The sequence below is a fragment of the Rhipicephalus microplus genome, unplaced genomic scaffold, assembly GCF_043290135.1.
Source record: "Rhipicephalus microplus isolate Deutch F79 unplaced genomic scaffold, USDA_Rmic scaffold_14, whole genome shotgun sequence".
Classification (NCBI taxonomy): Eukaryota; Metazoa; Arthropoda; class Arachnida; order Ixodida; family Ixodidae; genus Rhipicephalus; species Rhipicephalus microplus.
In genome coordinates, this window is record NW_027464587.1 from 16891182 (window position 1) to 16907513 (window position 16332).

General features: G+C 43.5%; 1 protein-coding gene across 6 annotated transcripts in view; it reads right to left on the reverse strand.

Annotated features, from left to right (window-relative positions):
• Positions 1-16332, reverse strand: part of LOC119180874 (transcription factor RFX3) — a 327700-nt gene that overhangs the window by 301597 nt on the left and 9771 nt on the right. For 5 of the 6 annotated variants that reach the window (XM_037432010.2, XM_075882891.1, XM_075882892.1 and 2 more), the window contains exon 2: positions 11755-11944. In XM_037432010.2, the coding sequence (XP_037287907.1) occupies positions 11755-11910 (156 nt within the window). In that variant the 5' untranslated portion in view covers positions 11911-11944. The remainder of the gene's footprint in view (positions 1-11754; positions 11945-16332) is intronic. The other variant, XM_075882890.1, reaches the window with a different exon arrangement.

Below are 16332 nucleotides of genomic sequence, written 5' to 3' on the forward strand. Positions count from 1 at the left end.
AAGAAGGTCCTCATGCCCCCTTGACCAGTGTCGTCCAAGTTGCAGATGGTGCAAAAGTCCCTGTCGTCGGTATGTGTACAGCTCAACTTACCGTAGCAGGTCATCAAGTGGTCGTCCTTTTTACCGTGCTTGCAACATGTCCCCACGACCTCATACTAGGCCTCGATTTTCTTGCCGCCAATTCTGCTCTGATTGATTGCTCCGCTGGTGTGCTCCGCCTTGAACTGCCACAAATCAGTGCCGCCCCGTACCAACCTACATGCCGATTACAATGCAGCGATTTTGTTCGCCTGCCCTCCAAAACTGTGACGTACGTCGATTTTCTGTGCTCACCAGCTGTGCCCGACGGTGACTATTACGCTACGCCTCTCACCGACGTACTCCTTGCGCACAATGTTGCAGTGCCCTACACGGTGCTCAGCATCACAGATAACAAAACTTGTCTACCTCTTGTGAATTTCGGCTACATGAATCATGTGCTTACACAAGGCATTTCTGTGGCCCACCTGTGTCCGTTGCTCGATTCACAAATTGAAGTGCTTGCCTTAGACACACTTGTTTCACCGCAGCGCACATCACTCGCAACACATTCAGGCAGCCGTCAAATTGTAGACATGATCGCCACTGATCTTCCGCCTCCGCAAGTTGAAGCCCTACAACATCTTCTCGAGGCCTACCAGGATATTTTCGATTTTGGTGACCGACCTCTTGGCCAGACGTCCTTTTTCCAGCATCGCATACACACAGGTGATGCCAACCCTGTTCACCGCCGTCCTTACAGAGTGTCTGCTTTTGAGCGGAGCATAATTCAGAAGGAGGTGAACAAGATGCTAGCGAAGGACATTATTGAACCATCCTCCAGTCCCTGGGCATCCCTGGTGGTATTAGTTAAAAAGAAGGACGGATCGTGGCGATTTTGTGTGGACTATCGCCACCTTAACAACATCACCAAGAAAGACGCATACCCTCTGCCCCGCATTGACGACGCCCTTGATTGCCTCCATGGTGCCGCCTACTTTTCTTCCATCGATCTTCCTTCTGGTTATTGGCAGATTGCCGTGGACCCCATGGACCGACAGAAGACGGCTTTTGTAACACCCGATGGCCTCTACCGATTCAAAGTCATGCCTTTCGGCTTATGTAATGCCCCCGCCACCTTTGAACGAATGATGGACTCCCTGCTCCATGGATTCAAGTGGTCTACGTGTCTTTGTTGTTTGGATGACGTGATTGTGTTTGCTCCCACTTTTGAAGCGCACCTTGAGAGACTGTCGAAAATTCTTGATGTATTCCGTCTCGCCGGCCTTCAGCTGAATTCATCCAAGTGCCTGTTTGGTCGCCGTCGCATTACAATACTTGGACATATTGTTGACGCTTATGGTGTACAGCCTGACCCAGAAAAAGTTCGAGCTGTGAAGGACTTTCCTGTGCCGAAAACTGCTAAAGATGTCCGCAGCTTTGTGGGGCTCTGCTCCTATCTTCGGCGGTTCATCAAGAACTTCGCGGAAATCGCTCGGCCCCTAACTCAAAGCAGATGAGACGTTTACCTGGGGTCCCTCGCAAGCAGCAGCATTTTCCGACCTGACCACTTTGCTCACTTCTTCTCCTGTGCTGGCTCACTTCGACCCTACGGCACCGACCGAAGTGCGCGCCGATGCCAGCGGTTACGGAATAGGGGCTGTGTTAGCTCAGCGACAACGTGGGCAGCATCCCGTGATAGCTTATGCCAGCAGGCTGCTGTCCACCTCGGAGCGTAATTATTCCATCACAGAGCGCGAATGCCTAGCGCTGGTGTGGGCAGTCACGAAATTTCGCCCTTACTTATACGGCCGACCATTTATAGTTCTTACCGACCACCACGCTCTCTGCTGGCTCGCCTCCCTCAAAGATCCCACAGGTCGTCTCGCCCGCTGGGCACTCCGCCTCCAGGAGTATTCTTACACCGTAGTGTACAAATCGGGAAAACTGCACAAAGATGTGGATTGTCTGTCACGCTACCCTGTGGTCGACTGCGATCCTACAAGCACTGATTCTGTGGGCTGCATCCTTTCCATCTCCCAGCTGCTTCATCTCGGGGACGAGCAGCGTCGCGATCCGGATATCAGCCGCCTAATACAACAGCTCGAATCTTCACCGCAAGACGCTTCTGTTCGCATGTTTATCTTAAAGGAACACACCTTATATCGGCGTAATTTATCGCCCAATGGTCGCGGCCTACTTCTGGTCATACCAAAGCACCTGCGTTCCACAGTCCTACGCGAGCTCCATGACGCGCCAACCGCGGGTCACCTTGGTGTCTCTCGCACATATGACCGTGTGCGCGCCGCCGCTTCTACTGGCCTGGCCTTTCACGCTCTGTACGTCGCTTGGTCAACGCTTGTGAAATTTGCCAGCGTCGCAAAAAGCCGTCGGGACTACCTTCCGGATATCTTCAGCCCATCGACATCCCATCGGAGCCATTCTTCCGTGTTGGTTTGGACCTTCTCGGTCCCTTCCCAACATCCGCCTCCGGAAACAAGTGGGTCGTGGTGGCTACGGATCACGCGACCCGTTATGCAGTTACGCGAACCATGCCAACAAGCTGCGCTACAGACGTCGCTGATTTTCTACTACGCGATCTCATTTTAGTGCATGGAGCCCCTCGTCAACTGCTGACAGACCGAGGCCGTACGTTCCTTTCGAAAGTGGTTGACGATATCCTGCGTTCCTGCTCTACCCAACATAAGCTCACGACATCATACCACCCACAGACAAACGGGCTTACAGAACGTTTAAACCGCACCCTGACAGACATGCTATCGAAATACGTCTCGGCCGACCATCGTGATTGGGACCTTGCACTACCCTACGTGACGTTCGCATACAATTCCTCCCGGCATGGCACTGCCGGGTACTCGCCATTTTACCTTCTGTTTGGACGCGAACCAACATTGCCGTTAGATACCTTCCTGCCAGCCGCTGTGCAGTCTACTTCTGAATATGCACGCAACACTATTACCCGAGCTGACCACGCTCGTCAGCTTGCCCGCAGCAGATTAATGGCGTCCCAAGACTCGCAGAAGCATCGTTACGATGAGCGGCATCGCGACGAACACTTTCCAATAGGCTCCCTCGTTCTTCTTAGGTCCCCTACGCGACATGCAGGCCTTTCAGAAAAACTTCTCTCTCGTTTCACAGGCCCATACCGCGTGCTTAGACGAGTGACCGACACTACATATGAAATTGTCCCTGATAATCCATCAACCTCTTCTGCTCTGCTGTCAAGGGACATCGTCCACGTATCAAGGCTCAAGCGTTACCACACTGCTCCTGCTGTGGCCCCGTAAACTCGCCGGGTCGGCGCTTTTGCCGCCGGGGGTCGCGTTACGTGATTTCGTCTGACTGAAAGAGGGCATAGTGGGGCATACCCAAGTAAGGTGCCTCAGACTGAGAGTGAAGAAGTGGACGTTGTCGGTGAGCTGCGTTGTGGCTGCGGACTGACAACTGTTATTTTCCACGTAACAATATTATGACAATTCAGTCCTTAAGAATAAATTGATAACCCCTTCTTCTTATGTATCCGCTCGCATCGACCATCATCATAAGGTTGGCATTCCCACATGCCACACCAACCATTTTTACAATTCATTCATCCCCCGTACGTCAGCAAGTTGGAATCACCTTCCCCAATCTGTAGTCGAGATTACTAATAACTCTATGTTTGAGGCTGCTATAACTAACTTGTCGCCATAATTTTTAGGTCTTAGTTTTTTTTTTTAAGTACTAGACCCGTTGAGCTTTGTAGTTCTTTAACACCTGTTTTTGTTCTTATAATTTGCACTATTTCTTGTTGGTTTCTTTCACGTTTCTTTCACTGATCCATGTAACCACCAATTTTCCGTTTTTTCATTATGTTGTGTTAAAAATGTAACCCACTCCCCTCCGTAATGCCCTCGAGCCCTGAGGGTATTGAAATAAATAAATAAAGATGAATAAAAAGTGCATAAGTCATCCATCTATCACTCATCAGGATGAAGAATATAACTTCCTGTTAGACAAGACATGGAGCACGTTGCGCTGTAACATGTTCCCAAGCGCAGTTTCGATGACTCATTGTCTCCTATATATGTCCTTTCTTTTTCTTTATAAATTTCAGTTGAGAGTTCAGTGCTGTGTCCCTTCTCTGTTCATATCTAACCCATTGCGCTATAAAATATTCCATGATTCACAACTAAAAGATTCTATTGCTAGAAAAAAGTACATATACATAAATCTGACCCCAACACCCACGTATGCACGTTGTGGACACTTCTTCCCCCCTCAGCATACATCAGTAGGCCCGCGAAGGTATAAAAGAATCTGCAAAAGTATAAGCTGCCTGCTAAAAGCTTGAAAAAAGCTTTTTTGTTTCTTGATTGTTTTTGATGAAACTTGGCGAGCTTATGTGTACATGTGTGCTGATTTTAAATATGCAATTATTTTTCTTGTATAAGGTGTTTTTAAATTCAAAATATTTCAAGCACCTTTTGGGGAGCAATTTTTTTTTTTTAAACTGGAGGGCTACAAAGTAAGTTGACATATCACAATAACCTCGAATCAGTGCTGTGTGTAGCGCAACAAAAATGATGTTCTAAAGCAATGAGATCAAAAGTTATAGTACGTTGAACATTTGTGTGTGAGTCGATTTCAATCTAGAATTTCATTGGCAAGTGTACAACATTCTATAACTTTTCTTTTAGTAGGTATAGAACATTATTTGAATTGCACTGCAATCAGCTTTCATGACAGATTATTTTGATATGCTTCTTATTTTGTAACTTTTTTAGTTAAAACAAAAGCTTGATGTCTAAAAGGCACATAAAATATTTAGTATTTTGGAAACTACACTTCACACAAAAAAAAATAATTCCACATTTGAAATAAGCACACATATATACATATACTTGCAAAGTTTTATTAAAAAGTGATCTATAAATAAAAAGTTTTTTTAAGTGCCATTTCTGCCCTTAATAGGCAGGGGCCAGTTGAAAAATGCTGAGCGACAAAAGACAGCCCTTTTAAGCTTTTTCCTTTCATTTAACAAGTAGTTAGATGCACTTATTTTTTGCGCCATCCCCGTTTTTTTGTCTTTTGCTAGCTCTTTCTGCAGTCCACAGTAGAAAGCGGCATCTTTTTTGAACGCGTACCAACACGATTTTGAGTCATTGGAAAAAGAACATTCTTCGTTTTTGTTTCTTTGGCATGCAGTGTTAATGCTCTTTCCACGATGGAATCAGACAACACATACAAAATATTTGACATTGATCTTGAAGTTTTCTTCAGTGAGCATCAGCGAGTCAGCCTCACCATAATGAACATTATCCCAACAAGTCGACACACTTCTACCGAGCTTGCGAACTGTGCATCCCACGACTCGTAGAAATCCAATCAATTTATTCTTGCCCTACGAGCAGATAACAGATTGCAAAATAAGGGGACGGCAGGTTTTTGTGAGAAAACTGCAATATCAGAAGAATATGCAAACAGACCTCAGTGATGACAATGCTGCCACAGACATGCTTAAGACGTTCTCGCAAGACTGCCACATACAGACAATGCATAACAATGTCTCAAGTTTCAGCTCTTCCACGTATCCCCTTTTTTACTCAAGTAGCATGTCCCAAAGTGCATTAACAGAAGCGACTGCCGCTACCGTATCGTAGCAGGTTTCGAAGGTCACTTTTGTCGCAATGCCGCAGAAAAGCGATTCTGAAGGCAAGCTGAGGCACGTTAGGGTTGTAGGTGAGGGTTCAGCAGCTTGAATTACTCGCTTTCAACTTTCTTTCCAAGAACTTTGCATTCCTTACCTTTTTCAATGAATGCTTATCAGCCAGAATTCATTAATGTAACCGATAACGTGGCATACGGGCATTGCTGTAAGCTGGTTACGGGCATTGCTGTAAGCTGGTTATTTCACCTTCACCATGTCAAGCTACAAGGATCCACTGCGGTGACTGGCCTTCGACGTCTGGACGCCGAAAGCGCCCCCACAGCATTAAAAACGGACCACCAAGCCACAACAAATTGGGACTTTGCGGCCAGCAAGCTAAGTGCCTCTGCCTACATTGTATGTAGTGTCTTATATGCCCCGGTGCGTCTGCGAGAAAGCGCTTCTACTAGTCACTTCAACTGCGAAGCAAACCCTGCCCGCGTATTACTGCTTGTATCTTTCGGTTTGCTTTTGCTTTGTGCCAGAGATCCCAGTTTCAAGATTGGTGATGTTCTCTCCTTAGTTATCGCATGCCATACTGAAACTATGGAACTATTGAAAAAAATCACCATAGCACTGAAACTCGGGTTACAGACATTGAGAGCATGTTGCGCATTATTGCTCGAATCGAATCCAACTGTGAGGGTATGAGCACCTCAGTAAAAGAAGTGACATCGAGCATAGCCAGAGCAAACAAAGAACTATGAGAGATTGTAGAAGATCTGAAAAACAGAATGCGCAGAAACAACTTGCTTGTCAAGGGCCTTCCTGAATCAGAAAATGAAAGCTATGAAAAGACTGGGAGCATTGATAAGCAATTCTTCTCCGCTCACCTTGACCTGACCCTCGGAGACATTGAACACACCCAGAGGATTGCTCAACGCCAGAGCTGTTTCCACGGCCCCATAATCATTAAGTTTCTGAACTAAAAATAAAAAAACTGAAGCTCTGCACAATGCATTTAAGCTAAAAAACCTAGTGTCACCAAGAGTATGGCTGGAAGAAGAGTTTTCGCCTAAGATAAAGCTAGACTGCGAGCTTCGAACCTTTGCCAAGCAAACCCCCCCCCAAAAAGCTAGCAGTTTTGGCACCATTTCAACACACTTTACATACAAAATGACATCTACTGCCACGGCTCTTCAACTGATTCTGTTGTTGTCATACCGAAAGAACGCCAATCTTCGCAAAAATGACCAGCTAAAGTGGCTAACTACAGATCTACTGCGCAAAAAGTGTCATTGCTGCCAGCAAACTATTGAAGCTTTTTTAAAAAAATTGATGCCATAAAAATACTCATTTGAACATGCCATGCTGATATCCTCATTGGCACTGAAACTGATAATTGAAGCCAATGAGCACATTAAAGATAATGAACTATCGCTGCCAAATACATTTGCTCTTTTCCTCTAAGACCGAAAGGTGTGACGGGGCAGGGGCATGATAACTGCTGACAAAAAAGAGTTTCAACCGTTTTTTATTCCTATTGACTCAGCGCTTAAAATAATTTGTGTAGTTACGAGTCACAGCCATGTGCACTTTGTTATTGGTTCATGCTGCCAACCTCCTGAGAGCCAGCCAAAGTTTGTGAATGTTTTTAATGACACCCTAGAAGAAATTACAAATGAGTTCCATAACGCTTTACTGCTCTTAGCTGGCGATTTGAATTATCCACATATTGACTGGCCGGCGTCTTCAGTTCTGGGTAACAGTAATCGCCAAGAATTGCTTCACTTTCTTCATACGGTGCAAAATCATAACCTCTTGCCATCGGTAAAAGAAGCCACTCGAGCGGACAATATTCTTGATCTAATACTGACCAACCATCCTGAATACAGAAGCGCTCTTGTTTTTGAGGAAATAAGTGATCACAAGGCTGCGCACTGCACTGTGAGAGTACCACACCCCAGGAAAACAAAAGAAACCAAAACTTTTTTCGCTATGCTTGCACAAACATCACCGAAATGTTGTCTTTCGCGGCCTTATTGAGGCACACGAGACCTCGTAATAAAAAGAATAATTTACTAACACATAATAAAACACACGCCACCATGGCTATACTCAAACGCCACACAAGCCAAACTCTCTCTCTCAGTCTACGTAGTCTTTCTCACTCCTTACAAAAGGGCACATGCATTTCCAACAGAAATCAACCAAATGTTTACGGAATTCGTGGCTGGTTACCTTTACAATTTTGCTAATCGATCAGTTAATGACAACTAGTCTTTATTTAAAGATTTTTCTTAAAAAAGTGAAAGATCACTGTGTGCCAAAATTAATCTTCTCGTTCAAAGCAGATGATTCTTGGTTCACTCGGGACATGAACCGAGCGATTAACAAAATGAAACAGGCATTTAGAAAAGCTTTGAGATCAAAGAGCGAGTTACTAAAAGCTAAGTCAGCAATATCCACTATAAATGATGCTAAAAACATATACTTTGACATGTCTCCATCCAATCTAATGAGAACAGAACCTGAAAATTTTTGTGGGTTATCAATCCAAAAGACAAGCAATCTAGCATCCAACTTAAATGTGAAAGTGATACCTTATGGTCGGTAGAAGAATCTGCCAAAATTTTCAATCAGCACTTAGCTTCGGTTTTTTTACGCCTAATTGCCACTACAAACAATGATGCCTTCACTGGATACAACTTTACAAGAGTCTCAGTCTATCACGATAACAGAAACTGGCGTAGCATGTGCTATAGAAAGGCTACAGTCCAAAACTTCTCCTGGTCCGGACGGTATCAGCGCAAAGCTTTTGAACCTGTCACCAATGAAATCATCCTACCTCTTATCTCTGATATTTCAACAGCCACTGGATTCTGGGTGCCTTCTTGATGACTGGAAAATTGAGATTGTCATTCCTTGCTTTAAATCTGGAGACAACCACATCGCTATTACCGTCCTATTTCTCTGACATTCATTTGTTGCAAGATACTCAAACATATTTTATACAGCCACATAATGTCTCACATTTAATCCAACAACCTACTTTTTGAAAACCAACAAGGCTTTGAGAAACATAAATCCTGTTTCTCTCAGCTGTTTGAGCTAATCACTGATTTACAAAGCTCCATCGATAAGCCATTTTTATTTGATGCAATTTTTATTGATTTTTATTGATTGTTTGATCGTGTTTTTCATTAACGTCCTTTATCAAAACTGTGCAGTCTCCGGCTAGGTAAAAAAAAAAAAACATTTAATTGAATTGATGGCTTTCCAACAAACAAATTTCAGTGTGCTAAAATAAACTCCTATATATCTAAACAGATGCAGGTCAAGTGGGGCATTCCACAAGGGTACGTTTCAGGGCCGCTGCTATTTCTAATCTATATCAACCATGCAGTCTACCGTATGACTTTTCGCTGATGACTGCATAATATATAAAAAAATAGGCAACCAGAACGACATTTTAGCCCTGCAACCTGACTTAACGACACTTTCCCAATGGCGCAGCAAATGGCGAATGAAAATTAATGTTGAAAAGACCAAACATGCTATATTCGATCGAGATGCCTATCTATTTGCGAATGTATACTTCATTAACAACTGTCTCAATGAAACAGTACTGTACATTAAATTCTTAGGTATCACTCGGCATTGAAAACTTAAGTAGAGCAGCTAAGCATTTGGTAAGCTTGGCCTTTTAAAACGCCCCCAACATCTGGCTACTTCCGACACTAAACTTCAGGCATTTAATTCACTCCTTCAACCATCCTTAGAGTGTGCTTCTAACATGTGGCATTCCCATCAAGCATATCTTTCTGATGTGATTGAGTCAATTTAAAATAAACCCGCTAGGTTCATTGCTTCTTCATATCCACCTTTAATCAATAATAAGAACTCTTGGTATATTACCACTCATTACCACAGAATATATTCCACATTATCCTTTTTTCACATCTACTTTAGCAACAGCTCTCTCTCACGGAAATTCATTCATCCAGTCGTAACCATGCGCCGCCGCGGTGGTCTAGTGGCTAAGGTACTCGGCTACTGACTCGCAGGTCGCGGTTTCGAATCCCGGCTGCGCCGGCTGCACTTCCGATGGAGGCGGAAATGTTGTAGGCCCGTGTGCTCAGATTTGGGTGCACGTTAAAGAACCCCAGGTGGTCGAAATTTCCGGAGCCCTCCAATACGGCGTCTCATAATCATATGGTGGTTTTGGGACGTTAAGCCCCGCATATCAATCAATCAATCCAGTCGTAACCATTTCAGCTCAATGTGATTACGATCACAAGGTATGTCCACTATTTGCTCGCACAGTAAAATATTTACAGTCTCCTTCGGTTTTATCAATAAACGAGTAAAACGCCCTTCTTCATAGCATTTAAAATATTAAAGCTTTGACTGGTTTCCAGTCAGCCCTACTATCTTACCTAAATAAGCAGTCCTGCCATACTAGCTGAATTGTCCGATTCCAAGTTTGCATTTATTTTATGTATATTTCTTGCTAGTTTGTACTTTGTCATACATTCATTGATCGTCTTTTTTTTACTCTACTGAACTTGTAACTGAACTGTGTTTGCATGTTGTTGCATTTTTTTCTTTTTTCATGCTTCTTTCTCTTATTAGGTTTTCTGCAATCGTTGATCCATGTATTGTATTCTCCCTTCCCCCTTTGCAATGCCTGTTCTTGGTCCCTTAGGGTCAACAAAGGAAATATCAGACATACAAAACCTGATGGTCCACCGGCTTCTTATTGTTATAACCGACATATTGTTAAACCGATATCATTATAAGTGGGTTCAACTATACGCCAGTTGCCGCTAATGTGCCGATTTTCAGCACTGCTGCTGCAGATGTTATTCTCATGCTACTACAATCCATATAGTGTCATACAATATTACCTGGAGAGGATGTGGCACTGCGATCGTGTAGCCCCATGGGAATTGTGGAGAAATACAGGCTTTGGATTAGATTGCATTAGGTTAACTGTCTATGAAGATTTTTCTACAGTTTCGTTCTATCTACAGAATGGGTAGTGGGGTGCGGTGAAAAACATCGAAGCAGCGCTTTTGTTGTTCAAAGAAGTTGAAGACCACTAGGTATGAGATTTGCTGTGATAACGGAGCTTTACAAGTTGTATTTGACAGTTTAAGCAAAGCGTCGTCCACTCACAACTGCGCATAAATGTCCCACGCCAGTGCAGGGTATTGCATTGAGTTCATGATCTTTCACAATCGCTTCTTGCTAAGGCTAGTTTAAATACACTACAAAACTATGACGAAGCTAAGTAGACACACCTTCGCACTTTTCTGACTCGACTTCAAAGCAAAACGAGAGGTGCGTTAAGGCTCACCACTGGACAGACTCACCAGGCATCGAAGCAGAAGAAACAAGTGTTTCTCATTTAATACAGTACTGTTATTTCAATAAATATGAATGTGTACTTTTGATGAAAAAACAAGCATGTTTGTTTTCAAGTGTTATAAAAATAATTCAAGATATGTATTTTGATGGCAAATTTGGAATGCAATGGCAAAGCAATGCATACCTTGGTGGTCAAGTTTGTTCAGGTTTCACTTCTGCATCATGGCCACAGAAACTTTTTGCAACAAGATTTACGTGCAAAAGAATGAAGCAAGTTTCGACTGAATATAACTTCATATTACTTAGTTTTACACTCGGAAAAGAAGCGTTCGCGAACGAAGCAGATCCGAATCCTGTACTTCCCATAATTCCCAAGAGGGCACAAGCGTCACTAAAAAAGCTTGCGTAGACAGTGCTTAGTGGTGCCAGATTACCCTTTAGGTATTGCTGTATGAAACGCTATGCGACTATCCCTGCTTGGAATTGAGGTATCCATAAATTGGTAATGAGCACAAATTAGAACGGTTTTCAGCTGAGCTCATGGTTTTGCATTTCGAGTGATTGCCGCAAAACTTACACGCTAGACAGGGGAACGAAACCGAAAGGCAGTGCTGACTAGTGCAACCACTTGACATGCAGCACAAATTAGCGCGCTCTTGCAGTGGGCGAACATGCACGATGGTCAGAGAGGAGGGAAGATGTGCTGTACCCACCACTGCCTGTGTTTGCGAGGCTGCCGTGGTAGCTGCTTGCATGGTGGTTGCCGGCTGGGAAACAACGGCCTGGGCCTGCGAGGGTGAGTTCTGTGGCTGCTGGACGTGACTCGAGCTCAGGGGCTGCATCTCCGCAACGAAACCCTGAGCTTCCATAAAGGCTCCTCAAGCCACCGTCTCCTGTCTGCAGCTGCAAAAATGGGCAACCTCAAAACATTTCTCAAAGAACATTCCTCGAAGTTTCTTTCCCAAAAATGGAATAGACTGTCAATAGGGTTGATTGGGCTAGTTGGTGACACATGATTTCATTTTGTTTCATTCGATTTTATTCCATCAAAGACACGCCCCTCCAGGCGTGTTACATAAGGGGTGTATATAGAGAAAGTATAAAAATGGTAACCACTTATATGTTATTTTTGAGGCTGGTAATGTGTTAAACTTTGCAAGAATAAGGTCGGGCAGGTAATGGCGGCAATGCTTTGGGAAAGGTCGTTCCATTCAGATGATGACGGTGGAAAGAAAGAGGCAAGAAATGTCTTGGTGTGGCTGCGCGGTCGGGTGACTTGCAAAGCATGACCGGTTTGATGAGCTATGCGGGCTGATGAAGTGCGGGGGGTCATGTGAGTTGTAATAGAACTTGTGGAACAGAGCTAGAGTGGCAATGCGACGACGAAGTGCAAGAGTTGATAAAGATTATTCTTCCCTCAACGACCACACTTCGATATGATAAGAGCAGGATGAATGAATAAATCGTATGGCAGAGTTCCGCAGTGCCTTAAGTGAATTCGTTGAATAAGCCTGAGACGGGCTCCAAATGAGAGCGGCATATTCAAGTTTTGGTCTGATTATGGATTTGTAGGCTAGAAGTTTGAGATAGTTGGGAGCACGACGCAAATGACATTTTAGAAAAACAGTGATTTGTTAGCTCCCGCTATTATGTTAGTGCCATACAGACCCCCCCCCCCCCCCCCCCCCGTTAAATCATTAGACAATGTTACACCCAGGTACTTATAGGATTCAACTCTGTCTAAGTCTACATTACCGACTCTGTAAGGAAAAGTTAAAGGGTTTTGCCGACGTGACACAAATAATGATTTGCATTAAGTTTGGTTAAGTGTCATGAGCCACTGGTCACACCGTGCTCAAATAGAGTTAAGATCATGTTGAAGTGCTTGCTGTTCAGATCAATCAGAAATAGTATGATAAATGATGCAGTCATCTGCAAACATGGGATGTGACATAGAATGTGTAAAGGTAAGTCATTAATGTATATTAAGAACAATAGAAGGACTAAAACCGAACCTTGAAGAACACTGGAAGAGGGTTACTGGAAGAGGGTTAGAAACAGGCTCATTAATAAAAACTGACTGTGAGCACTCCCTTGCCGTAATCGAATTAAAAAAAAAAACACAAAGGTTAAAAGGATAATGTTCGAGCTTGAAAGTTTAAAAAGAAGAAGCTTATGAAACACCTTATCTAACGCTTCGCGACATCTAAAAAGATGGTATCAGTTTCTTGGTTACAGTCTAAGTTTAATTGTAGATCATGAAGGAAGTTAGCTAGCTGAGTTCGACAGGATAGAGCTTTACAAAAACCATGTTGTGAAGGATGGAAAAAATCATTTAAATTAAAGAAGGTCATGATTTGCAAATAAATGACATGTTCGATTATTTTAAACAGTATACTTGCTAATAATATTGAATGATAATTCAATGATGACTGCTTACTGTCAGACGGATAAGAACGACCTCCCCACTTTCCAGTCATTGGGTGTGTGACCTGTAGGTAAGCGACCTATATTGTTTGAAATGAGAGTGCACAATTGGTGAATTCCATTGGGAGAACAGGAGTAGAGGGGCAGGGCAATGAAGAGTGGGGGGCAGAGCACTGAGAGCAGGGCCACTCAACCTGTCACCAGAATGCGGTGCGCTCACAGAGGGCAGTTGAAGGGGGTGATGAGTGGGAGACCATGTGATGGAAACATTCCAAGCCCCGGCATAATCTCTGTGTGGCAGCAGCAGAATACGCGTGAATCCGCCAGCCGCATGTTCTTCATTGTCCTAATACATAGTATGTTTGTGCAACCACGCATTCGGCAGACCTTCAGCTGTCATTTTAGCCATTCATACGAAACAGCGGTGTCCAACTACACATGGTTGCTACCATTGTCACCGCACTTGCCGGCTAAAGAAAAATTGGGAGACAGTGACGTTCAGAGGCCACGTGACTCGTCGTACTGCGCCTACTCCACTTTTCAGGCGAGAGCACTGCGAACTGCTCCTGGCTGTTCTTGGTGCAGCAAAAGCACCCTCGCTCTACCAATGGATGACAGTGCACCTGCAGGTGTTTGACCACTGAAACACGCCGGCTCTGAAGAGAACATTTGAAGCGTGCTTCAAGAAATCTTTAGGAAGGCTGCCATCACTTTGCCTTACAAGAACATGGCTGTTGAGTGAGCTGGTATTCCATAACAGAAAAAGTGCACGAAAAAATGTGGACAAAGAAACAACAGCCCAAATACATACTGCACTGAACTCTCACATGATTGAAATTCAAGGGACACAAGAAAATAGTTCACATAGCTGAAAGTTTCCTGGATTCAACACTCCCTTGAGTATATAACAGTACTATGTATACCAGATATGAAGTCAACAGCGGGAAGCACCATTTAATTGAAAAAGAATTGTGTAATTCTCATTTGGACTGGTGCCCCTAAAGTGCACACAGAGACAACGCTGCCCAAAGAGTCAACATTTCAGTGCACAGCCTGTGACACCGCTTGCTGCTGCGACACAAATTCTCGTAACTTTCTAATTTGCCATCCTACAGCCTTAGCTGAAGATAGCGGATTTGAACCTGCCTCAGCCATTATAGCTTCTTCGTTGCACTCTTCCTCCTGCTCCAGATGAAACTGTAAACCATTTCCTATAATCTAAAACACAGCAATGCTGTCGACATCCAGCTGCAGTGCTGTAAAACTAAGATGATTTGATGTTAAAGATGCACCCAAATCTGCAGGTAAAGTTCATTTAATTCACAGATATTTGCATTTAATGTGTAGAAAAACTACTGAGGACTTTCTAAAGGCTGGTTTTTCCTAAATGTTTCTTAAACTGATGTTTGTATAAATGACAGTTCCATTGTAATAACCAAGATTTTTATTGAAAAGACACATACAACACACGACAAAAACCAAGTGTGCACGATTAAATAACAAAAAGAGCATACCAGTGCGCATTAAGATATCAAATTTCTGCTTTCTGTAATAATATGGAGGGCTTCACAACACAACTAGTTAAAAATATCTCACAGCCGTTGCATGGTTATCAAATGATTGCTTTTTTGTTTTTTGTTCATGGTTTATGCATATTTATACATGGTAAACACAGCCAAAATAGTTTATAGTCAGCACTTATTTTGTTGTATGTGTTCTTTCGTGGTCCTGTGCTTTATGATTGCGCTCTTCCTACCGTCATAATTCACTACCATGCCCAGCAACCTCCGCCACTAGAATTCATCACTGCCAGTGCAACAGAATTTATAGCACTAAACTATACAATGATCTTGGTTCGATAAAATGTTCTGGACAGGTACCGGATACAAAAAAAAAAGGCCACATTCATCTCAAACAATTTTGTTTTGGCCAGAAGGCTTTTTGTTGCTAAATAGGAGAACACATTATCACTCTTCCCGGTGCAAACTTAGAAAATGCCTCTTCTTTATGAATTTGACCTTAAAGCCCAACTAAGGGCACTGCCAGCGATAGACTACAGCTAAACACTAGACTGCCATGTTCACGAAAACAAACAGTGGCTCGATGTAAGTCTGTCAATCAGAAAACGGCCAAAGAGCAGATGCAAAAAATTACAGACATTAGGATGGCAGTATTGCAGATTAACCCGAAAAAGACACAGTGCACGTGTGGAGGAGAAAGAAGTCGCTGAGCTCTTAAAACACTCAAGAGCAGAGCAATTTAGGCTTTCCATCCATCCACAAACAAGGTCACAATTAGGCACTCCGTGTAGGTCTATAATATGGCTGCTGTCGAGACGAAGATGAACAAGGTCTGCAATGACTTTGTTCAATAATTAATAGCAATAACAAAGAAGTAATCATAATACTAAAGTAAATATCGATAAAAATGTATTAAAAATACAGCATAAAGAGTCGCATGACGAAGGAAGGTTGTACATGTTGAAAGATTTGAAATATCCACTAGGGCTACCCAACAACTCCACCAGTTTGTCACGAGGCTTAAGAAGTACAGTGGGCCTTGAATAAATCGCAGAGTAGCTGGCTCCTGAAAAACGCATCCGTCAGGGCTGGCTCTCGAGCGACGAAGAGGGGCAGCGTTCTTCCTACTTTTGCCCCAGAGCCACTATTGCCCTCGACCCATTACATACATACTGGAATATAGAAAGCTACTGGACAGTGAGGTTGATTGATATGTGGGGTTTAACGTCCCAAAACCACGGACAGTGAGGTTGACAGTCTTTGCGTCACATCTCTCATCTAGCCAGGGATGCAGCTTTCACTTACGAGTGCAGCTGTAGCACTTGACCTTTGCTTAGAACGAAT